This window comes from Paramormyrops kingsleyae, chromosome 24 (assembly GCF_048594095.1).
Source record: "Paramormyrops kingsleyae isolate MSU_618 chromosome 24, PKINGS_0.4, whole genome shotgun sequence".
Taxonomy (NCBI): domain Eukaryota; kingdom Metazoa; phylum Chordata; class Actinopteri; order Osteoglossiformes; family Mormyridae; genus Paramormyrops; species Paramormyrops kingsleyae.
Genome location: NC_132820.1, coordinates 15,858,142 through 15,883,732, shown reverse-complemented (window position 1 = coordinate 15,883,732; position 25,591 = coordinate 15,858,142). Strand labels below are relative to the sequence as shown.

The following is a 25,591-nucleotide window of genomic DNA, read 5'->3' as shown; positions in this document are numbered from 1 at the left end:
CCTAGTGCAGAAGCCAACTGTGCCGAAAGACCTTACCGCGGTCCTGCGCATCTTGGGGAAGCCTCTCAGGGGGTTCGCCTCCGCCATTGTTTTGGGGGCTGTTTCCCCTCCTCTCCGCCGTCGGACTGTATGCAGGGGCTGCAGCCGCAGCGCCGATGATGCAGCTGCCGCGGGTAGGATGGCAGCAGTGCCGACGAGCGCCTATCCGGCGACGGGCTCCTTCAGCATCGTCATCGGCCACCTCATTTTTTTTATATAATTAGTGCAGCGTGACACTACCGAACAGTCTTGAGCTAGTGTAAATTCACCCAAGCCAGCCTATGTATTGGAAACCTATTTCAAGACCTTCTGATGTTTGATATAAAATTTTAAAACGCAAAACCTTCTCACGCATTTTAATTATATAAGTGGCAGCGAATGGCTACAGTCAGCACCATGGACAGCATACCCACGTAATTAGAATTTATTTCCTCAAAACTCCTAAAAAGAGCATCACGGGAAACTGACACGAATGGCACTAGTTGTAAAAACTAAAATCAATGTAAGACATTATGATCCTTTAATGCGATATGCGGGGAGCAGAAGCACGCGCAGTTCTGTTCATTGGCCTTAAGTATAATAATTACGTATTGGGTTCTCGGGCCGGTTCGGGTTTTTCGTAAGCTGGGTGCAGGTTTGTGTAATAAAAACAGGGAAATCAGTGACGAAGGACATTAGTTTGTAACCTCAATTTTGGCTGTCCTACTTCTGGGGACCCTACTTTTGTACTCATGAAATTCACTTAACCAGACCTGTGTCGAAATATCCAGTTTAAAAAAATTGTAAATGTGTTTTGATGGGAAAAGCATTTGCTATGCTAATGAATGTGTTTTTTATGTAATTTACCGTGTCATATTTTACGCCATGCCTATAAAATTAGGAAAAATTGTACTTTCGTCATGTGAAGAAGCAGGTAAATGAAAACAGAACAATAAAAACATGGTGTATTAAGCTGTTTGTGCTCACTGTCCCTAGCATGGTGTTCAGAAGATATACTTTATGAAGTTGTGGGACTGCTAACAAAGCTTCGCCGTTTGTTCCTGCCTTCTGGCTGACAGAGACTTGCTGTTCGATACATTTATGCTGAAGCACTAGCCTTGTAGAACGGATCGGGTGCGTCTTATTCCAAATGCTGTGGAATTGGTCTTTGTCACAGCGTGGAAACAGCTCTGCGTGTTATCCTGCGACCACACAATTGATTACTTTCGTTATTAAAATGAATAAACACAGTCACTAAAAACAAATGTAACTGGGTTTTGAAGTGTACTGTAACATTTTACTGAGCATTGTACTTGCGATTTAATGAATGCGAGTGCCTATAAGTATGAATTTCATCAGAATAATCACCCTTTGCCTTTAACAAAGCAGCACGGATTCGCAGCATCCTTTCCAGAAATTTTTGCACCCCAGGACCCTTTCAAGCATACAAACAGTTCTGTCTCATTTGCTAGACGCTCATTTTAAACTTGGTGGTCCAACTCGTGTCATGGATGGACATTCGTCCATCCACAATACCTGCTCCCAGGCCTGAATACTCCAGTGTTTGTGCTGTTTAGCCTATAGCAGTCTAGTTTTCCTAACACCATGAAGTAAAGGATTTCTGGCAGCAACTCAACCATGTAGTCCAGCTGCTCTCAGTCTTTGCTTGGCTTGAGATACCGGTTTCCCTCTGTTCACATTAATCGCAGCCCTCAGACCATTACAATCATCTTCCAATTTCTTTTGAATGTCACACCTAACTGTTGATCTTCAGCCTTTGATGTCCCTTTCCTTGCCCCAAACTGTTTCTGGTCACTGTTGCTTCCTGTCAGCCTTTTTCCTCGGTAAACAGTAGGTTACTCCATGCTTAGAGACATTTAACTTTCTGGCTATTTGGAGATCAGAGACCCCTTCTATTCTCAAAATTTCGATTTCAGCCCTCTGTTAAATTGTTGGCTGTGGCTTTCTAGCCATAACAAGCAGAAAAAGAGCAAACATTTATCAATTACTCAGTTGTGATACAAAAGAAGATCCAACAGATGATTGAATCGAAGAGCAGACAGTGCATTAAACCTCCCACAAACTGATCTGGGACAAGGCAGACAAGAGGCTGTCATTTAGTTTATTGAGACACAATCAAGAGAGGGCAAGTGCAAATCAGATTCAGATATCAATAAATGGAATTCCAACACAAAGTGAATGTCAATGCACTAAAGACAGAGCTGATACGTCTTCTTTGAAACCAATAATTTCAGGCTTTGTGACTAAATAATATATTACTACACGCTGTAAAATACTGAAAACCAGTTAGTTACATTTGGTTTAACAATTTCTAAAATAGAGGCAGACTGATTGATGGACTTTGGCCACCCTACACAGGCCAATGTGGATAACAGCGTCATCGATGGACTTTGTCTTTATCTTGAATCACAGCTTATACCTTGCTTTTAGCAAGCAAGTCCACTCTTTTCTGTTTTCAGTAATGTGGCTTTCTTGGCTTTCTTTTCTGCATGACTCTCCCTAAAGATGTAATGCATCACAACACACCGGTGTAAAGCACCTTGGGGGGAGACTGTCGTGAAAGGCACTATATAAAAAGAAATTGTTGTAAGAAAAGTTTGATAAAGCATTGAGTCATTTTGTTTTTCTTTTAAATCCGAGTTTGGCCCTAACTTCTGGGTTGTGGTGTGAGTCTGGGTGTATGTGTCTATGTGTGTGCTTTTATATATATATATATATATATATATATATATATATATATATATATATATATATATATACATACACGCACATACATATATAAATATTAGTGCTGTCAAACGATTAAATTTTTGATCAGATTAATCACAGGGTTGCTGTGGATTAATTTCGAATTAATCACGATTAAAAATATCATTTCATTTTGCATGAGCAAACAGACTCAAGAAAAAAGGGAATGCACTTAACATGTTTATTGAACATCTTGAACACGAGTCGGATGCATTACATCTGCCACAGAAGTGCAATACCATGGACCCATATCAAAAAGCAAGATTTTTTGCTTAGCCGGACAATTTGTCGTATTTAAGGTACTTCAGTTTAAATGGTCTTTATCTTCGTTCACTTTCAATTAGCACGAACTACCGTAAATCCGACAAATAATCCGACTAGTCATGAAATCCAATTCTAGCCCGGTTAATTGCCATTGTTAGCAATATCAGTTGATAACACATTACGCGCGGTGCTTTACGTATAAAACGTATAAATATCCTTGGACGTAGCAACACGCCACAGATAAGTTGGATGGTATAGTGTGTGCAACCGATTTAATGAGCCACAAATGAGAAGTAGTGCTTAAACAGTATAAAACTACAACTTTCCCTTCTGTTGATAAAAGGCGCAGCCATCTCGGATTCTGAACTTGGGATCCTCTGTGCTGCTCCGAAATATTTCTCGGATCTCCGAGAAACGGGAGCGCGCATGTCGTATCTTCCGGCTTCAAAACTCCAGAATCCGACTCGGAATACGAGTTCCCAGGGCAAATGGAACGCACCAAAACTGTCCGAAATGGGTTGAAAGAGACATTTCAGGGATTTTGAGTCATTCTGCGCTGCAGATGGGTTAATTGCGTTAAAAATTTTAATCAGATTAATTATGATGATGGATTAATCCGCGTTAACCCGTTAATTTTGACAGCCCTCATATATATATATATATATATATATACATATACATACATATATATATATATATATATACACTCACCTAAAGGATTATTAGGAACACCTGTTCAATTTCTCATTAATGCAATTATCTAATCAACCAATCACATGGCAGTTGCTTCAATGCATTTATGGGTGTGGTAATGGTCAAGACAATCTCCTGAACTCCAAACTGAATGTCAGAATGGGAAAGAAAGGTGATTTAAGCAATTTTGAGCGTGGCATGGTTGTTGGTGCCAGACGGGCCGGTCTGAGTATTTCACAATCTGCTCAGTTACTGGGATTTTCACGCACAACCATTTCTAGGGTTTACAAAGAATGGTGTGCAAAGGGAAAAACATCCAGTATGCGGCAGTCCTGTGGGCAAAAATGCCTTGTTGATGCTAGAGGTCAGAGGAGAATGGCCCGACTGATTCAAGCTGATAGAAGAGCAACTTTGACTGAAATAACCACTCGTTACAACCGAGGTATGCAGCAAAGCATTTGTGAAGCCACAACACACACAACCTTGAGGCGGATGGGCTACAACAGCAGAAGACCCCACCGGGTACCACTCATCTCCACTACAAATAGGAAAAAGAGGCTACAATTTGCACGAGCTCACCAAAATTGGACAGTTGAAGACTGGAAAAATGTTGCCTGGTCTGATGAGTCTCGATTTCTGTTGAGACATTCAAATGGTAGAGTCAGAATTTGGCGTAAACAGAATGAGAACATGGATCCATCATGCCTTGTTACCACTGTGCAGGCTGGTGGTGGTGGTGTAATGGTGTGGGGGATGTTTTCTTGGCACACTTTAGGCCCCTTAGTGCCAACTGGGCATCGTTTAAATGCCACGGCCTACCTGAGCATTGTTTCTGACCATGTCCATCCCTTTATGACCACCATGTACCCATCCTCTGATGGCTACTTCCAGCAGGATAATGCACCATGTCACAAAGCTCAAATCATTTCAAATTGGTTTCTTGAACATGACAATGAGTTCACTGTACTACAATGGCCCCCACAGTTATCAGATCTCAACCCAATAGAGCATCTTTGGGATGTGGTGGAACGGGAGCTTCGTGCCCTGGATGTGCATCCCACAAATCTCCATCAACTGCAAGATGCTATCCTATCAATATGGGCAAACATTTCTAAAGAATGCTTTCAGCACCTTGTTGAATCAATGCCACGTAGAATTAAGGCAGTTCTGAAGGCGAAAGGGGGTCAAACACCGTATTAGTATGGTGTTCCTAATAATCCTTTAGGTGAGTGTATATATATATATATATATAATGGTTTTCTTCCTTGAAAAAAGCCTTATTGATTTGCTCTTTCATCATTTACAAAGTACAACAATGTACCTTTAAAAGAATTAAGGTGATGGCTGTCACAAGCTTCAATTGTTATATCATGTTCTATTTACAACAATTCAAATTAACTCTCTTATTTACAAGTTGCTGGTTTTTATTGAAGAAATTATTTAGATTGTTACTGTTGCATCAGCTTGTCATGGAAAGCTGGGCCCTCCTGGAGTGAGCTAACAAGTGTACAGCGACTTACCCTATGGCTGGATATTTACACAGAGGGGAGGAATTTTACATTTCACACCAACTTCATAGCTGTCCATGGCACCCCGACTGGAAGTGAACAGCTCAGCATTCTTGGAGATGCTGCTTGCTCAGCAAAAATAAATCCCCTTCCGTCATGCTCTGAAGGCAGGTCGAGCATCCCCTCATTTTTGCCGCTAGTTAGCATGCTTTACTGAAAACTTGTATGTGATTTGCAACATTATTATTTTGTTAAGTGAATTAATAGAGGCTTGGGTAGATATTTACAAAAAATGCCAAGCAAACACAGAAAACAGAAGATGTGCAAAGGAACTACAGGTATTCTCCTCTGCTGCTTCTATAGCTACTGCATTATTCCCTAGAAGAGCTCTTAATAGCGCCAGTAGAGGGCGCCACGCTTAGCAAACAGCCTTCATCAGCATGACAGTTTTTCATAAGCATAGCAAAGAACCAAAAATTCATGGCCATTTCATCATTTATACCATTATTCTAAATGAATTATAGGACAATTGCAAAATACTTCTATGAATGAGAATTTTGTGTCTGGAGATTTTTCATTTGGTAGTGCAGGTTTAATATGAGTCTCGAAATAAATATTCTAGTGGCCAAAATTGTGGAAACACTTCCAGTTTTTATAGACTGCAGAACTTTATTCAACTGTTGTACCAGTTACTTATTTAATTGTCCATTTAATTTTGGCCACTAGTGTTTATTTCTAGTAAGAAAGCAATAAAAAGAGCAGTGTTCTGTGGGTTTTCATCAGGAACTCAATTTTCATAATTTTTTTTTCTAGTTATGGACTTAATCTTAAAACAATCCTTTTGGCTAGGCATACACACATCACCATTCTACAGAAGGGAAAGATACGCAAAACTTTTGTACTGATTCTTTATTAGATGAAGACCTCAAACTGGCTGATCTTTAGGATTCACATTCAGATGGACAATGTAATGCCCTGGAAGAGGCACGTGGGGCCTTTGCTGGCTCAGCTGTGCTCCCACCTGTTAGAGGGAATCAATGCCACCTCACCATATTCATTTTTATACAAAAAGTTGCTGGTAAAACCTTGCATTGCAACACAACGTAACTGGCATTGTAATCAAGCAAACGAGAGGACTAAAGAAGTTGAACCACTGAAAACGGTATCCATAATGTTACTTAAAATGTTAATATTTTATTTTTAATAAAGCAGGTAGCCTATATGCCCAGTGCCCCCCCTCCACACACAGGGATGCCACCCAGGTCATGTGACCAGGAACAGGCGAATCACCCTGAATATTGCTGGTGACTGCAAGTGCAATTTAACTGGAGTGCAAAGTCCATATCTTGTTTTCGCTCGTCACGACACACGCAAATGACATTGCTAGTCTGCTTACATCACTAGTCAGTGGACTGAAGACTTTGGGCATAAACGCTCAGGACCTTGGCCCAGTCAGGGAGCCAGAGGCTACGGGTCACAGGAGGAAAGGACTCTGACAAGGGAGGGAAGGGAGACGATCGGCCCGTTCCAGTCAGACTCATCGAAGCTGGCAAATGCTCAAGAATCATTCTCATCGTTAAAAATGTAGTAAAAATATAACATTTGCAAGTAAAGTATCACATTACAATAAACATTTCAAAGAGAATTACAAGTTTTAAAAATCGAAATGCATTCCACAGTATCTAAACGGGATTCCGATGACATGTAGAAATGGAATGTATGAAGCACTTAACGCCGGATTATAGACAAAATAGCGTGAGTCATCGTCCCAGAGAATGCAGGAGTATTCAGGAGAGATCAAGGGCAAGGAGACTCTGGTAAGAAGCGGAATGATGAGTTAGTAACCAAGTTCACAGTGGCCTTTAGTCAGAGCTGAACTGAAATGGACATTTACCAGAAGACGGAGCACTTGAGTCATATGGCTGCTCAGAATAAAGTTGAGGGAGCTTCTGAGATTGTGCACTTAGGTCAATGTAGTGGTAACATGTGCAGCTGTTTGCCGTTTAGAAAAGAATGCTGCAGTTGTAACATATGACACATATGGACTGTAGGGGGCAGACTGGCTGTCCAGACACAAATAGGTTACAGTGATTAACTTGTGATTTCACCTGTGGTATGAATTCACATTGACTCTGATCCACAGAGTACTCAGCACTTTGGACAATTCAAACATTTATAAGTAGGCTGCTCTGAAAGATATTTTTGGCACCCAGAATAAATAAACATATATATCTAAATATTCTTATAATCATTGCTTGCCTAAATGGAATGATACATTAACTTTATATACAAACATTGAACCATAACAAAGGGAATCGCAAAATTAATCAACTGATATAACAGGGATTCTGCTCTGAAATCCTGAAATCAGTGCTGGAGTGAACAATGGATGTTTTTTTTCTTTTACTTTTTCCATGTTCCAAGCTCTCCTTTCCCAGTCACTTCATGCCTTTCGATTCTGTCCGGCATGCACTTACAACATGCAGCTCGAGAAGCAGCGAGTTCCGCAGGGCAAAGGGACACAAAAAGAGCTGCAGTCTGAGGATTATGGAGTCTTTGTGATTGCAGCGGTGCCCTCTGGCCATTGGGTGGCACTGTTGTCTCCTCTCAAAATTTTTTTTTAAAAAAACATTCTCATAGAAGGCCCTGCTAATGAGTTTGGCCCTGAAAACCTATGTTTCCTTTTTGTTCTTTCATTTCCAGTCATCCCCTAACAACACGGGCTAGTGGCAGCGATAGGGCTCCCCTTTCCGACAGGCGACAGGGCCGTGTGTAAACGCTGCAGCAAACAGCCACTGTAGGGGCAGCCTAGACAGCCTCAATTGCATAAAAACAGTAACAAAAATATCAAAAGGCACATTCCAGAGAGTAACACTCTCACCTTGGAACTAGAGTTATTTATATATTTACAGCATATAAAACAATTTCTTCTGGGATAATAAAAGAGTGTGTGTGTGTCTGTGTGTATTATATATATAGCTGGACACACTGGAGTTGAAGTGCAAAAGTTTACATATACTAAGGTAAATTATAAAGTAATTTAATCTCATTTTTTAACCACTCCACAGATTTCATGCTAGCAAACCATAGTCTTTGCAAGTGGGTTAGGACATTTGCTTTGTGCATGTCGTTTTTCCAAGAATTGCTTACAGAAAATTTTGCTTTTAATTAATTCACTATGTTACAATTCCAGTGGGTCAGAAGTTTACAAGCGCGAAGCTGAATGCAGAGTGGTTAAAAAATGAGTTCTAATGACTGCAACCTAAGCGTATGTAAACTTCTGAGTAACTGTATGTATATGTGTGTGTGTGTGTGTGTGTGTGTGTGTGAGAATGTGTCTGGCAAAGCTTGACGAGGTGAAGAGTGCGTGAGCCAAGCGAACAGTGCAATGAGGTGGCACAGTGTCCTGGGGAGGGGGGGTGCAGGCAGGTAGTCAGTGACGAGGTTCTGAGGAGGAGTCGCTCAGCTGGAGAGGAGGCCACTTCGATTGGGCCTCTCAGGGCTCCTTACTCCTGCTCCCTCAGGTGCTTGTATGACAGAGGTACAACAGCAGCAATCTGTGGACAGGTGAGCAGACATGAGGGACAGAGCTACAGCCACGATGTAAAGCATGTCGCAAACCACAGGGAGGGAGGGAAGTGAATGGGCACCCTCAGCAGAAAAATCACCAAAGATTAAAATCAATTTTTCTCAAAAAAAAAAATAATCAAACAAACAAACAATCGGAGTGATTTTCAAACGACATAGACACACCCAGCAAAGCCAATCTGCAATTTCCCCAAATCAGCATGACAAACACCAGAGGAATCACGCGTGAGAATCAGGAACGGGGGGTCATTTCATTTCTCATTTCTTCTGTTTTTTCTTTACCTTGGTTCATGTTTATACATGTAGGAGGGAGTCTTCAGATGGCTGGTGGGGGAACAAAATCGGAAGTTTAATGATGGCACATCTCATGCCGGCGGACCGGCTACAGCGCACCTTCCCCGATTTCCGCCCTCCTCAAAGGCGGAGGCCGACACCCAACCCGAGCAGCTGGACAGACAATGTCAATCGGCATTCATAAGCGTCTCTCGGACAAACATGGGGGCCGATGCACGATGACTCATGCGATGAGCAAAGTCGCACTCCGGCAAGAATGAAGAGAGACAACCGTCACATCACTCACCTCCACCAAAACATCACACTATTGACAGGAGTCTACACCCGACCATTACCAAAAACCACAACCACCAAAAAGAGCTGCACTGTAAATACTAAGCACAATATAAGCTGAATGCAGTCGAAGGAAAACCCCACACCAACAAAAAGAATATTCAGATTATAAGGCATGTGTATGGAGGCAAAGGGCTGAATGGAAGACAAAGCCAGAAGCCTCTAGGCTTGGCTTCAATAACATGTGACATGAAGAGCAGGGAATCATGGGAAAGTGTGCAGCCTTAGTCTCACGTGTCACAACATGTGGGACTATGAGTCAGGGATGCGCATAACTGGTACGCGATACGTGCGACGTTCGATTGTCCTAACAGCACAAATGCGTAACGTGCATTTGTGCTGAATTGACAAGAAATCGTCGTGCATCTTAACCTCTATACCGCAAATGAAGTACGGATTAGCAAATAAAGGTGAACATGGCATGATAATTTTCTTGTCATAGCAGTTACGACAATGGACTGCCGCACGTATCGCTTTTAAAGGTGAATGCGTACTTGCGTACCAGCTATGCGCATCCCTGACCGTGGTGCACCTGATGTGTAGCAGGTTAACGGCAGTACTGAAGTGTTTCATTTTTTCTGCAATAATAACTGTGATAATAAAACGTTATTATTCTAATAATAATAATAATAATAACAACAATAATAATAATGACAATAATAATAATAATAACTAATTAGGGAGGATGCACATTTTTTTGCAATAATAAACTAATTTGATTAACAAAAAACTATGGAGTGTACTATAAATGAACTGACCCTACTGTTGTTTAGCTTTTGAGAACTGCAGGGTTCCCTGACTTTGACTAAAAAGCTCAATTTCCATGACCTATAACTAGGGATGCACATAACTGGTATGCAGACACGCATTTGCTGTATGAAGCGATACGTGCAGCAATCCTTTGTTGTATCAGCGCAGATACGTACTTAGTTAAGTGTATTTGCGCTGCTACGACAAGAAATTACCGTGCATTTTATCCTTCATATGCTAATTTGCATGTAGCAACTAAAACACGCTATAAACAAAATTCCCTGATAGTCCATGACTTGGCTAAAAAAAAGATCAAAACCCTGACTTTTCCATTTCTGGAATATACTTTTTAAAATGACATGATATTCCAGAAATTCCATAGCTTGTGGTCTCCCTGGAGACGAAGACTGAAGCTCGTGAACCTTAATGTACTCAGGCTCTCCTTACAGCACGCGAGACTCAGCTGCACACGTACAGTCCCCGTCTTCCGATCAGTCCCTTGTGACATACGTGTGGTGGCGGGGTTCTTGTGCCCTGTCGCTTGAGGAAGGGGAGGAAATTTGTGCCCCAAACAGTGCAAAGAGAAGGTGCGTTTTAACTGTTAAGAGCCACAGCTTTTTAGACTTTGCTGTGGTGTGGTACCTGTTCAATGGACAGAACTGGGTCTGTTTGAAATGGGTCTCAAGAGCAGAGGAATCCCTGCAGGCTGCGGACACTGAGCGGGCTTCTTCTGAAAGGGTGAGACACACTTATGGCAGCCTGCTCTGAGGATTGGCCAGAAGTGCGGGGAGACACACACGCACACGCACGCACACGCACACGACAACCTTAACCCCAACCCAGCCCACAGCTATACCATAGGTAAGCAAACAATTTTTAGTTTTTTGATTGCAGTCACAGATTTTTATAAAAATGAATGACAAAATAAAAGGTTTTCATCAGTTATAATGTGATGTATATCTGATCCACACACACACACATACGTGCACCAATCAAGGGGTACTAGGTGGTCTAGTCACAAAAAGGGGGGGGGGGGTGGCTAGTGATTCCACCACACACACACACGAGAATATGTGTGTGTGTATATGCAATATGACCTCTCCAAGTGAATATTTGCCCCTTGGCAAATTCTTCATTGCTGTTAAATTCACTCTGTAAAATGACCAAAAATACCAAAACAAGTCTGAATCTGTCAAACTTTTGTCAAGTGGCAGGCTCAAATACAGTTGCTGTAAAAACACACACACACACACACCACGTGCAATTTGGTGCGGCGCTGAACAGCATGCAGTCGTCACGGTGAAATCCAGTTACCTGCAGCCATATTCTGATGAACGACCAGGCAGTGGCAGCAGGCACCAGAACACGGGCAGAGAATGCGATAAGACGACTTTCAGCGTCTAATGGAGTGAATTACTGCAGGCACACAACTCTCAGACTGCTTTGCAGCCACCGGATACCAGAGCTCAAACTAGACAAAACAAAAAAAACTAAAAACAAACAGGGAGACGCCAGCTTCAAAGACGCAACAACTGCGGGGAGGTACAAAGGTGAGCTTCCTGAAGTCAGACAAAAGCCTACGGACTCAAAATATCAGCAAAAAAACAAATTCACATGGTCATGGCTGGGAACTGAGGCGGTTGAACGGTACACAAGCCATCGCATGCAGGAAGTATCAAGCCAGTCATAACAAACAGACCACAACAATGCAAATCGGGGGTGCAAAAAGACAGGAATCTGCAAGAGAGACCTCAGTCACTCCAGGAGAAGCTGTGACTGCTGGAGGTCTGGGACAGCATGAAGATGGCAGACGTCCCAGAGGAAGGGAGGCGTCGCCTCATCTGCGGGACGGCAGGTGCAGTGGGTCACAGGGCAGGAAGGAGACAGAGAGGTACAGTGGGAAACGAGACGTCACACGCAGTGACATAGGCACTGTCCTGGGCACTGTAACATCACTGACACAACTCTCCTGGAAATTGACAGAAAGCGATATTCCAGCTTTGATGAACGGCAACTCTGGTAAACTGCAGTGAGACTGACTGACGCGGTAAAAGGGGACTGGATGTGATGTAACCACAATCAACAATCTAGGCTCGGAAGGAATTCTGGTGTTATGATATACTGCGGTATTCTGACACCATATCCTGCGGGAGAAACCCCCGCCCCGCTTGGCGAATTTCAGATTTTCAAAATACTGGAATATCATTGCTTTCGAGGAAAAACGTCAAAACATTACATACCGTGGTATAATGTCTCGACGGTATGAAAAATTAGCCTCCTCAGACTCTCCCACATGTAACAAAAGAATTGTGGCGTCCAAAAATTAGTAATCAGCATAAATTCGGCGTATCCTTATGTGTATTAATTTCGTTAGCGGACCACACCACATGCTACTGTTTTGGTAAATCATGGAAGCGATAAGCACTGAAGTGGCGGTGAAGAAATGGACAGATCAGCAGCCACAACATCTTTAAAAGAAGAGATATTGTGGATAAACAAGGTAAAAAGACATTGGTGGTATAGCGGGATTAGGATACACCAAATTTATGAAGATTATTAACCTTTGGGAGTCTCAATTCACCTCACACAAATATTATAGGTGTACTGCTAATCTGCTTATCAAATTGTGGGTGTAAATAAACATCCGTATCTCACTGAAAAGCCAGTGTAAATTTGTACATCGTTACCTAAAGCCCTGTAATCAAACCGCATATGTTGGCACTGATTCGTGTCTCGAGGCAAGACCACCAACTTATCTGGCACACTATTGGTAGGTTAGTTCTGTGTAGCTATAGTTTATTGCAGATAGATAGAGCAAATATTACTTATAATCGCAATGCGAGATCGTGCAGCCCTAGATCTGACACCTTGAAGCGCCAGTCACCGTATTGCCTAAAGAATGGGCTGAGGTAAAGAAAGCAAAAAAAAAATGATGGGAGTATGAGATGACCAGTGAAAGAGGGATTACGGGAGGGGGGACAGATATGGTCCAAAACAACTTAGGTATGAGGAATAAAGGGGAAGTGGAGGAAGCAGAGCGACTTAAAAAGAATATCAGAAAGGATTCGCAAGAAGACATTTTTGCAGTACTTCTCACTGCAAAAAATATCGAAACTGGAATGGATTTTAGACAACTGCATTGCCCTATGTTACGTTACATTACATGCATGTGGGATCCTGTTGTACTAGAGTGACAGCTTCACCTTTATGTGTTATGCGGATGAGGCTGGGGATGGGGGTGAACTTGAATTAGCAAAGGAAAAAAAAAAAGTCAAGGGAAGAAAGGAGGGGGCTGGAAGACTGGGGATAAAGGGATCTGAGTAGCGATACACGGTCGTGGCCGGTACCTGACGCACACGAGGACCTCGTGGCCGTCTCAGCACCAGCAGCAAGACTTCGGGCAGCAGACTGAGCAGGATGAGAAGAACGATGGCCAGCCAAGCTGAGACGGAGCTCAGCATGTTGGCGAAGACGAAGTAGAGCCGCTGCTGCTCCAGGAAGGGCCTGGGGTACGAGAGAGGGAGGGCGGAGAGTCCACAGCGTGCAACGCAGACACGCGCAAGAAGTGCGGCGCACAAGACCCCAGCTAGCAGGCGCTGTGCTGTGGGGATCGCATGGCACTTCTGACGAACGCGTTATAGCCTGAAGTTAACGTCGATTAACCAGGTAAGAAATATTCAGAAATATGTCAGTGGTTTAGACTGGAAATGCATTCATATCTTGTGGGTTCATTTTACTGTCAGCCAGCAGAATGTGACTCACCATATGATGCCACCCCAGAAGAAACTGAAGACAATATAGAAGGACAGGGAGCCCCAGATGACAAAGTGGTTTATCCAGGTCCAGTGTCGTGTGTCCAGGGCCAGCTGTGTGGTACAGACTACAGTCAGGACAATGGCAGCCGATTTGCTAGGTCTGGTATGTGCGATGCCAAGGCGAGGCAACCCATAGATTATAAAAAAGGAAGAATTAAACATGTAAACAAAAAGCAAATTACCGATAAATTAGTATAATAAGGCACCATTAGAGGACAGCAGAGCTAACAGTGTTACGCTAAGCTAAAAGCCTGGTGAAACAGGAACGTTTTTTTTTTTTTTTTTACTTCTAGTGAGAGCTCTGGCAGCTGCATTGTGAATCAACTGAAGCTGTATGATTGTTTTTTTTTTTGAGAGACTAGTTCAGAGACAAATGCAGTAATCAATCCTGGTAGATTTAAAGGAGTGGATGAGTTTCTCCAGGTCTGGTTCAGTCAGAAATCCTCTAATCTTGTTGATGTTCTTGAGGTTATAAAATGCTGATTTAGTAACTGCTTTGACATGACTGCTGAAGCTGAGATCAGAGTCTATTAGTACACTATGGTCACTTGCTAGGTCGTTCGATTTTAGGCTCTTGAATCCAGATAAGCAGCTAATCAGAGCCTCTCATTGCGATTCCTAAATAAAATAATCAATTTTATCTTTATTCAACTGCAGAAAGTTTTGTCCCATCCAGTTAGTGATGTGCTCAAGACACTTACAAAGTGAGTCAGTGGGACCATAGTTCTTTGGAGAGAGGTTCAAGTAAATCTGAGAATAACTGTGGAAAGATATCTGATAGTCTTGCAGGATCTGGCCAATGGAAGCATGTATAAATTAGAGCAGCCCAAGAATCAAACCCTGGGGCAGACCACAGGACGCTCACGTTCTCACACAAAAAATATTTCTTCTCTGCAGGTAAGAAGTGAACCATTTTAGAACCGTTCCTAGAGTCCAACACAATTCTCAAGTCTATGAGAAGCCTTTGGTCAATGGTACCAACAGTAGCACTGAGATGGGGCAGTAACAGAACAGATGATTTTCTGGAGTCTGTATTTAAGATAATGTCATTAGTAATCTTAATTAGAGCAGTCTCAGTACTGTGATTAGACCAGAATCCTGACTGAAATCTATTTAAGGACAAAAACCCAGTAAGTTGCTTGAAGACGATTTTCTCAATATTTCCGATGAAAGATATATCTGAAGTAGGTCTACAATTAATGAAATTGCTTCTAGATTTTTCTTTGAGATGCTTCACAACTATAGTTGTTAATGTGTCAGAAAAGATGCCTGAAATGAGTAAGGTGTTTATGAACTGAAGTCCGCTGATATTCTCTTTAAAAATTTGGTTGGTAATGTGTCAAGACTAGAGAGGAGAGGTTAGCTGAGCTTAATCTGTTTAGCCTCGAGCAAAGGAGACTAAGGGGGGACATGATCCAGGTCTATAAGATTCTGACGGGTGTGGATGCTGTTCAGCCAAATGACTATTTCAATATTAGTTTAAATACTAGAACTCATGGCCATAGGTGGAAATTAGCAGGAGGGCATTTTAAACAGGATTTGAGGAAGCACTTCTTTACACAGCGTGTAGTTAGAGTATGGAATAGTCTTCCTGTTAGTACAGTGCAAGCTAAAACCCAGGGTTCCTTTAAATCAGAGCTAGATTTTAAAAACTCTGAACTAGTAGATAAGTTCTCCCCAAGCGAGCTAGATGGGCCGAATGGCCTCCTCTCGTTTGTAAATGTCTTATGTTCTTAAGGTGGACGATTTAAGATGACTAACTGTATCAATTAATATTTCAGTATTTATAGGATATTGATACTATACTGGGCCATTTTAACCATGATATCCTTACACAGTAATGGAGAGAACACAGATGCACTCGTGACTTGTGTGATATTCTGGATTTTAGTGGTATAAAAGTGTGCAAACTCATATCTCTCAGTGGATTCTAATTCAGGGGCCATGCACATATATATATGTATAAAAAAACGTACCTTTAGTGTGACAGTGAAGACAAGGACCGTAAACACAACGGTGCCAAAGGCCCAGTTTCCGAAGACCTGGAAAAAGAAACGTACACATTACTTTTAAACTCACAGAGTCTTGAAATCCAAAATGACATAGCTGGGTAGAAGAGGATGACCTGGCCAGTGGGAAGCAGGGCAGGGTTGCTGAACAGAAAGAAGGCCCCGAAGAAGAAGAGCAGGCCGTGGAAGATCCCCAGCAGGGTCCAGTAGGAGAAGGGGCCCCAGCGCAGCAGGGCGTTCTTGGCCGTCTGCCTGAAAGTGCACGGCACAGGCGATGAACCACGGAGACGCCTGCTGGCTCTGCATATTCGGAAAGCGTCCAAGGATAGCAAACATGAACGGATGTCCCTTCTTACCTATAAAGCGTGGGGCTATCGAGCAGGATCTCAATGCAGATATGCTGCTCAAAGAGGCTGTAGGCCAGGATGGGCATAGAGGTGAAGCAGATGTTGTACATCGTCAAATAGGCTGCGTCGTAGAGGGGCTGGTCAAGGGTTAGGCTTAGGGTTAAACACGGAGAGGAACACACGCATACACGCAAGCTCAAAATGTTTATGCAGATGCTGTGTAATCTAAGGGGGGGGGGGGGTACATTCAGTCACAGTCTGCATAGTCATTGGAGATATAGGGACACATTTTGTGCTTTATGAGACTTCTACAGGCAGAGTGTAATCTGCACAGGTCAGCCTGGCTGGAGTACTGCGTATATATGCATATACACCCGTGTACTGCGTATATATGCATATACACCCGTGTACTGTGTATATATGCATATATACCCGTGTTTCTGAAACCGGTCCTCGGAGACCCCCAGACAGTCTACATCTCTGTGGTAGCTGGGAGGGACCAAAAACATGGAGCATCGGGGGTTCTCAAGGGCCGGGTCGAGGAACACTGTTATACAGACACATTTCTAGAGGGGTTTAACATGACGAACATTGTCATTCCTTCTCAAAGGAAGCCGGAGAGGGTCAGCCAGAGAGGAAGGACCACAGGGCTAAGTTTGGAGCCCCCCCCCCAGCGATTCCCACCTCCTGAAGGGGGTGGTCTCCAACGTGGAAAATGCCAAACAACATAAAGGCCCTCTATGCCCTTCTCACCTGTTGGGAATATCCACAGTAGAACTGGTACAAAAACTGAGGTAAAATGAAGCAAAGATTCTGGGGGGGGGGGAGGGGGGGGAGAGAGGGAAAAACACAAATGAATTTTGTTGGCATAAGGTGACAATAATCACACTAAAATTTCAGTAGAGGATACTCTCTTATTTAATGCAAAGACATGCATGGTACTCTGAAATCTAATTCTTTAGGCTAATTATTACAGATCTGCCAAGTGTGGTACAGCAGTCTGTAACACACCTGGGATTAAGAAACAACAGGCCATCGCACAGTATGAATGACCCCAACACTATACATCGGACAGTATGAATGACCCCAACACTATACATCGCACAGTATGAATGACCCCAACACTGTACATCGCACAGTATGAATGACCCCAACACTGTACATCGCACAGTATGAATGACCCCAACACTATACATCGGACAGTATGAATGACCCCAACACTATACATCGCACAGTATGAATGACCCCAACACTGTACATCGCACAGTATGAATGACCCCAACACTATACATCGCACAGTATGAATGACCCCAACACTATACATCGCACAGTATGAATGACCCCAACACTGTACATCGGACAGTATGAATAACCCCAACACTGTACATCGGACAGTATGAATGACCCCAACACTATACATCGGACAGTATGAATGACCCCAACACTATACATCGCACAGTATGAATGACCCCAACACTGTACATTTACCGTCACACCACAACATGCACAAATGGGCCACTCAGGCTAAAGTCAGGAACGTGGTCAAAGCCATGGTGGATTCTGAAGGACACTGTGATCAAAATGAAATGTTTACCTCTGACATGGTATTCAGACACAGAACCTACACGGTTCATTACCATGGACACGGACGAGCCTTGCCAAGGACACCTTGTTCCATATATGGACAGTTTGATGACCCCGGTCAGAAACACCTGCCTAACCATCTCCAAGGTGGCTCTGCTGAATGCGTGCAAAGCTCGATAGAAGATGCAAAGGCGTGGACCTACCTTGTAGAAGAAGTATTGTACCAGATGGGCGATGCGGACATAGTACAGGTGTCCGTGGGCCAGCAGCAGTTTCTTGAGGTGCTTAAGCTTAGGAATGGCGTAGTCACTGTTCCGGACAGCCTGTCGCCCCTCTTTTCCCTTAATTCCTAGGTACCGGACACCAAGATCACAAACTGAGACCTTCAACAGCTGACAAATACTAATATTCGCTATAATATTCGTATTAGCTAACTATTAACCATTAGATTTAAAAGGGTGTAAGGGTCCTGGCTAATTTTCTTGCCAAGATTTCAAAATACTGCGGTTTACTCATTTCACTCTACTGCCTATATGTGTGTTAGCTGCATTAAATTGGCCCTCTGCTAGTCTGGGGGACTATCTGCTGTATGCAAGCGCCAACCTCAACCACCAGCATCTGTAATGGCGCGCGGAAAAGTGAAATACGAAAACAGGCTCATCGCGCCAATGATAACATTTGTAGGTGGTGAAAATGATATGGATGCCCTTTATAGAGCAACTCACAAAAATACAACCATATCGACGACAAAATTCATCGTCAGCTATTTTTCTTGCCGATTACTATTGACCTAATTGATAAACTGCTGCGGCCCTAAAAGAAACCAGGAACTGCTAGAAGAAAGCCAGATGAGCATAAGGAGGCGAGTTTAATATCTCACCAATGCCCACGTGGGCCTCCAGAATCATACTGACATCGTTGGCCCCGTCGCCCACTGACAGTGTGATGGGATTTCCCTTGGAATTTTTCACCATCCTCACAATCTATGAAAACGTGACAGGAAAAAGATTATTGGCTGCTTCAGTTAAGTACGAAGAAACATATAAATATCAATGCATTGTATGAGAACTGGACACCCTTTGAACCATAAGATCATGAGAATTGAGGTTGGCCAGGTGAACCAGCACGGGTTAGGGTTAGGGTTAGGGTTAGGCTGGTTTATACTTCTCCGCACGCGTGGTAGCGGACGTGTCCGCTTGAACGTCTATGCCGTGTTTGACGTCATTGTGCGCCTCAGTGCACGAATACCTGCTGCACTCCACATTTCTGTCTGCAGAAAGCGTTGAGGTAGTTTGCGGACCCTATAGATTACTTACAAGGTAATAGAACTGCTAGATACATGTAAATTTGTGGGTGTGTGAGTGCAGACTCGTCTCGAATTGAAAATCTCACGCCAGCCAGCTGACCAAAGTTGGCAGCCCCGTGAGCTGGCTCTCTGAATTTGTAAAACATACAGAAACGGACACAAACCTCACTGCTGTGGTATGTGTGCAGGTAATATCAGAATAATGATTTATATTATTATTATTATTCAACAATATAAATAAAACATGTTGTGCGCATGTGCAAAGTACAGTACGCGGCTTGACTGGAGAACTACGAACATTTCCGTGTACGCAGAGTGGATACGCGAATGCTGCGCTCGTGCGGCGCTCGTGCGGAGAGGTATGAAGCAGTCTTTGGGGTTAGTCGGCTGCAGCTACCTGAGCCTTCTGCAGGGGGGCCATGCGGCAGCAGAGAACAGAGGTGCAGCTCTGGCAGATGGTCAGGAAGAGGCTCTTATAGCGACTGCTGTCAGTCTCGGGAGAGGCGTTGAGCACCAGGGAGAGCGTGGCGCCATCCACGATGAGGCCATAGTCCTGCCCTGCCGAGGACCAGCTTCTGCAAACGACGCAGGGCAGCAAGAGGTATAGCTACAGATCAGCACATTTAGCCTGGAATTACATATGGAAATAGAGCCTTAAGCATCAAAGAAACATATAGTGTACATAAACATACTGCTAACCAACCTGTGGTTTACTCCCTTGCCGACGGGATGGCACTGGGTCTTCGCCCGGTATTCCTGCAAAAGCTGCAGCAAACGTTCCTCGCGCGGTCGCCCACCTTCCTCGAGGGTGCGCACTGTCAGCTCCAGCAGCTCGGTGCCCTGCTGGAAGAGGCGGCTGGCGTAGCAGGTGGACTTGGCGGTCTCCATCTTGTCCCCTGTGAGCACCCACACCTTCATGCCTGCGCTCTGCAGAGCTTCCATAGTCTCAGCAGCTTGTTCCTGCAGCCTACAGAAATAGGCCGAGGGACACCACACACTGAGTATTGCCACCTGGAGAGGAGGCCATCTTGTGATGACACACTGGTAAGGGCACGAGGGCCAGCTAACTGCACTAACACGAGCTTCGCACCTGTCCTCCACTGCCGTGGCTCCGATGAGGGTCATTCCAGTCTCCACCCGGTTGTACGCCGCGGCCAGCTTCTCCTCTCGGTCCTCGAGGGCCAGACGAGCTTCTCTGAGGCTGGCGTCGACCTGCACATACTCCTCAGTGCTCAGCTGCTTGTAGGCCACACACAGGGTCCGGTAACCCTCCTGTGTTTATTCAACAAATAGACATAAACACGCCTCAGCAGACATGCAAACAAACAAACTACTCAGCTGCTGCGTACAACATTAACGGACCAGAAAAGGGATCCTAAAATGTTGTCTGTACGGCAGCTGCGAATGATAACTCGGTGTGTTAGAAGTGATTCCGACGAGTTAGCTCACGGCTAAAATTCTGTGCACGCCTGTCTAAACCATGACACACACCTGGGGCTTAATGCAGGATTGAGTTAAACACCAAGCCAGGGCTTTAAACATCTTGATCTCCAGTTGTTGGGTTGGCTGATTAACACCGAACAGCTAACAGAACAAGCTTATTCTGGCAACCATCTACTGAACTAGAGGCTATAGGAACAACAACAGTGTATTCCCCGGACAGCTGTCACCCCCTCCCTCCATGTAATCCCGACGCCTCCCACACCCCCCAACCTCCATCTCTAGCGCCCCTACACTGGCCTTAGACAGAATCTAACTTTTCACACAATCATACAGTCCATAGATTATACCAATGTTTCCCAGCCCAGTCCACGTTTTTGCTCCCTCCCAGCTCCCAGCCAATCAGGAACACCGAATACCTGGTACAGGTGCACTGGGAGCAGAGAGGAAGCAAAAATGTGGACTATCCGGGGTTCCCCGAGGACTGAGTTGGGAAACACTGGAGTATACTACTGTATACGGCAGGTGTCAGGCCCATGGCATATTTTGCCACAGACAAGTCTTTCCATGGACACATTAGTCCGTGTATGAACAGGTTGATGATCCCTGCTACAGGGTATTTTGATGGTATTTACAAAAGCCACACTATTCCATCCACTGTCCACCGCTTCTTTTGAGCAGAGATGCCCAGACCTCCCTCTCCCCAGCTACCTCCTCCAGCTCCACTAGGAGGATACCAAGGGAAGCATATAAAAAATATACTGTAATATCTCCTAAGCCCCCCCCCACCCCACCCCCACCACATAGTGTCCCCATCTCTCAAAATAAAAAATCTTCCCCTTTGATAACATCTACCAGGCAGGGGGGGTGGGGGGTGGCATGATAAGCTTCACCAAGCTGCTCACCATAAATTTTGCCAACCAGCTAAAATGCTGCTACCAATAAAATTTGCTAGGCTGTGATGAAAAAAGAATAGTAACCTTTTATTTCTATATTCAGAGAATCATCTCATTACCCTTCCCAAGGCACCCCACAGTTTGAGAACAAATGACCTGTACAATAGTCCTGGGAAATTTGAAAAAGATCCATGTAATACTTTTAGATTTACTATGTTCACAATTTCAAGTGTCTTCTACAGTCACCCATTTAGTCCTTTGCTGCCACACAGCACTGCTGCTTCAATTTAGAAGGATTTATCGCAAAATGAAATCAGGTGAAGATCTCATCCAATTTGTGAAGTGGTAATAAGATGAAATTCAAGACCCTAAGACCATGAAATACTTTTGAGTTATCATATTCACAGGGTTAAATACTTCTGGGGTTACCCTAATTGCTTCAGTTTTCATGCCATGTTTCAATCCAATGTACCAGCTAAGTTTGAAAATGATCTATCAAACACTGTGAGCACTTTTAGATCTTCACTCATTCAAGGCATCTGCAAAGTTTTAAATGATCCGCCAAATACTTTCTGAGTTATCATACCAACAAGAGACTGCTTGCAGAGGTGGACCGGTCTTAAAGCCTTATTTAACCCACATCCAGGAAATACAGTAACACCAATAAAAAGAGTATTGAGAACAAACAGACCTTTGCATTTCTCTGAACGTGAACCTGTATCCTGTCCACTTCTTCACTCCTCACACGAGGGAACATTGAGGAGTCAGCCCCCTTGCAAAAGAGGAGGGTCTCCCCTAAAGCAAAGGACAGATATGTCAGCATGAATCTGTGGTGGAGAGGGTTAGATCCGTTTGTGGTTTACTCCTCACCAGTTTTGGATTTTACGATCACACTCATGCGACGGCGCACAGGATCGAAGTTCAACACGTGCAAAAGCTCGTACCTTTGGGGCAGAATATGACACAGGCAATGTGCAAATGCCAACGAAAGGATAAGTTTCTAAATTCTGCACAAGTGGCCGCGAAACGCAAGGACTTACACTTCGACATCATTGTCCCTGTTCAAGATTTTCATGTTTTTACATTCCAAACCCAAGAAGGAGAAGCCATACCTGGAAAAAGCAAAACAGAGATTAGGGAGGAAAAAAATCCTTTGTGGAGCATTCAGGCTGATGACATGGTGGGGACTGGCTTCTCTTACTTCATCGCTCCTTTCACCAGGGCCACCTCATCCGGCGAGGAGGCAATGAAGCCACACTGACCCCCTGAGACGGAGTCGATCTGGTCTCCGTCCACCTCGGCCAGCTGGCTTTCCTTTACCTGCACGGTGTGGCAGAGGCACAGCGCTCGCAGAAATAGATCCTCCATCTCCTGCAAGGAGCCAAGACGGGATATATATAATCCCAGTAAATAAGAACCTTTAGCTGAGACAATCTCATGAGGGACCCCTGGTTCTTGTATTTTCATTTTAGTCCCTCGCGCTTTCATCTACAGCAGGAGTGGCCGGTGTGTATGCAGGCTTTTGGGACGTGCTTTAGGTCAGCTGTTCAAACCCAGGTGTGAGGACTCTTCAGCCAATCAGTCCTCTAATTAGTAATCTAATTAGGGAGTTGCGGAGAAAACCTGCAGACCCAATGTCCCTCTCTGGATAAGACTGCTTGATCTAAAGCAGGAATGCCCAACCCTGGCCCTTCTGAAGCATCCTAGTATTAGAGTCAGCTATGTTGAAGCTAAATTGGCCATAATACTAAGATGCTACTGAAGGGCCTGATTATCTAATATCAAGTGTGTAGAATTAGGGCTGCACCTAAGCTCTGTTCGTAGATCTCTACGAGCAGCAAAGAGCAGCTCTGTTGTAAAGCAACATGCATCTTCACCCAGTTATCCAGGGGTACGTTTCCCAAAGTCTCCTGAGGGCAACTTGCATAGATGGAACCGTTGAGTTGAATGTAAGCTCCTAATGTTATTTGCAGTTATGCTTTTGGGAAACGTGCCCCAGATGGATATTTCACTATATATTACTGGTACTTGGCTAAAATGCAGGGACCATATTTGAACTTGTACCAGCATCCCTTACGACCACCTACTCCCCACGTTGTTGTCGTATTTGCAGTTACTCACCCGGCCTGCTTTTTCCTGGACCTTGTAGATGGGACCATCGGTTACAGAGAACCCATCCAGCTCAGCCTGTGACTCGCGGTACTTGTATTGAAAGCCATCGATGCAGCACTCGATGAACTCCATGTTGTTCTGAGTCAACGTGCCAGTTTTATCCGTGAAAACATACTCCACCTAAACGTGAAGATGAGGAGAGGGAAGTGGAGACAGGCATGGTATATTTCTGCTTTGCATTGATTAATTGGATGATATCTTCTTAGAGAGGTGTCTCTGTGGGTAGCATGGATTCTGCACGCCTTTGAATAATGCCCCCTTCTGTGTGTTCCCCCATGTTGTGTTGCCTTTCTCTTGGTTCTCCACATTCCTTCTAGGGTGTAAAGACACACAGTTCATCTAAGTGGTATCTCTGCATCTTGCACAGTGCGTGACAGTGTGCCCCATCAACTGGCATCTCTGCATCGTGCACAGTGCGTGACAGTGTGCCCCATCAACTGGCATCTCTGCATCGTGCACAGTGCGGGACAGTGTGCCCCATCTACTGGCATCTCTGCATCGAGCACAGTGCGTGACAGTGTGCCCCATCAACTGGCATCTCTGCATCGTGCACAGTGCGTGACAGTGTGCCCCATCTACTGGCATCTCTGCATCGAGCACAGTGCGTGACAGTGTGCCCCATCTACTGGCATCTCTGCATCGAGCACAGTGCGTGACAGTGTGCCCCATCTACTGGCATCTCTGCATCGTGCACAGTGTGTGACAGTGTGCCCCATCTACTGGCATCTCTGCATCGTGCACAGTGTGTGACAGTGTGCCCCATCTACTGGCATCTCTGCATCGTGCACAGTGTGTGACAGTGTGCCCCATCTACTGGCATCTCTGCATCTTGCACAGTGCATGACAGTGTGCCCCATCAACTGGCATCTCTGCATCGTGCACAGTGCGTGACAGTGTGCCCCATCTACTGGCATCTCTGCATCGAGCACAGTGCGTGACAGTGTGCCCCATCAACTGGCATCTCTGCATCGTGCACAGTGCGTGACAGTGTGCCCCATCAACTGGCATCTCTGCATCGTGCACAGTGCGGGACAGTGTGCCCCATCTACTGGCATCTCTGCATCGAGCACAGTGCGTGACAGTGTGCCCCATCTACTGGCATCTCTGCATCGTGCACAGTGTGTGACAGTGTCCCCCATGCATTCCGCCCATGGTGTTCAGCCGCCTCGTGCCCTATGCTTCTCCAATGATGCACACTGGCATCTCCATGTGCGACAGGGGCCCTCTCACTAGCTACATCGGTGCTTACTTTGTGAATTGCGGATCTCTGTGGTGGACAGAGCATCAAGGACATTTTCCACAAATACTACACCCAGAAAGCCTCCAGTATCGTGAAAGGCCCCTCCCACCCTTCCCACAGACTCTTTGTCCTGCTCCTGTCTGGCTGGTACAGGAGCAACACCATCGTACCCGAGGCTGTCAGGACACTCAACACCCTGCTGCACCCCCCAACCCCCCTGCCACCTACCCATAGCTAAAAATACACACACACCCCTCACCTACTAGAACAGGTCACTTTACCTTAATATTATCTATTTATTGTCAGTCAAGTAATACTATATTTATTCCACTGTTTATGCTGCTATTTATTATCATTGTTTACATACAGTACACTACACATAAACACCCTTGAGTCTATCCCCCTGTTTCACACTGCTCTGTGCTTTTGCACTTTCAACTATCATAAGCCCCCCTCCCCCCTTGCCACCTGCTGTTTGTATGTCGTACAGTGCTCCTGGGGGAATGGTAACATGGTGCGTAGCCAGAGCTACACCGGTAAGCATCCCGACTGCGTAAACCTCCCT

The 25,591-nt window shown here is 44.5% G+C and overlaps 2 protein-coding genes across 13 annotated transcripts in view; both read right to left on the bottom strand.

The window, feature by feature from the left end:
* Positions 1 to 202, bottom strand: part of mcf2b (MCF.2 cell line derived transforming sequence b) — a 45,413-nt gene extending 45,211 nt beyond the window's left edge. For all 3 annotated transcript variants that reach the window (XM_072706843.1, XM_072706844.1, XM_072706845.1), the window contains exon 1: positions 37 to 202. In XM_072706843.1, coding sequence (XP_072562944.1) covers positions 37 to 87 — 51 coding nt within the window. In that variant the 5' untranslated portion in view covers positions 88 to 202. The remainder of the gene's footprint in view (positions 1 to 36) is intronic.
* A 5,944-nt stretch (positions 203 to 6,146) lies between these two features.
* The window catches only part of LOC111859689 (phospholipid-transporting ATPase 11C-like), a 60,403-nt gene continuing 40,958 nt past the window's right edge, over positions 6,147 to 25,591 (bottom strand). Inside the window, exons 13-31 of one of the 10 annotated variants that reach the window (XR_011985443.1) lie at positions 23,736 to 23,906; positions 22,816 to 22,985; positions 22,655 to 22,726; positions 22,485 to 22,558; positions 22,306 to 22,409; positions 20,369 to 20,550; positions 19,982 to 20,245; positions 19,676 to 19,853; positions 18,853 to 18,955; positions 18,176 to 18,321; positions 17,142 to 17,201; positions 16,398 to 16,525; positions 16,158 to 16,293; positions 16,009 to 16,074; positions 13,980 to 14,083; positions 13,565 to 13,721; positions 11,532 to 12,058; positions 10,860 to 10,947; positions 6,147 to 9,164 (exon numbers count right to left, since the gene is read on the bottom strand). Coding sequence is in view for 8 of the 10 variants with exons in the window: in XM_072706834.1 (XP_072562935.1) it covers positions 11,969 to 12,058; positions 13,565 to 13,721; positions 13,980 to 14,083; positions 16,009 to 16,074; positions 16,158 to 16,293; positions 16,398 to 16,525; positions 17,142 to 17,201; positions 18,176 to 18,321; positions 18,853 to 18,955; positions 19,676 to 19,853; positions 19,982 to 20,245; positions 20,369 to 20,550; positions 22,306 to 22,409; positions 22,485 to 22,558; positions 22,655 to 22,726; positions 22,816 to 22,985; positions 23,736 to 23,906 (2,205 nt within the window). In the remaining 2 variants the exon portion in view is untranslated. Of the gene's footprint in view, positions 12,059 to 13,564; positions 13,722 to 13,979; positions 14,084 to 16,008; positions 16,075 to 16,157; positions 16,294 to 16,397; positions 16,526 to 17,141; positions 17,202 to 18,175; positions 18,322 to 18,852; positions 18,956 to 19,675; positions 19,854 to 19,981; positions 20,246 to 20,368; positions 20,551 to 22,305; positions 22,410 to 22,484; positions 22,559 to 22,654; positions 22,727 to 22,815; positions 22,986 to 23,735; positions 23,907 to 25,591 lie in introns of all 10 variants that reach the window. The other 9 variants (XM_072706838.1, XM_072706835.1, XR_011985442.1 and 6 more) reach the window with 9 other exon arrangements.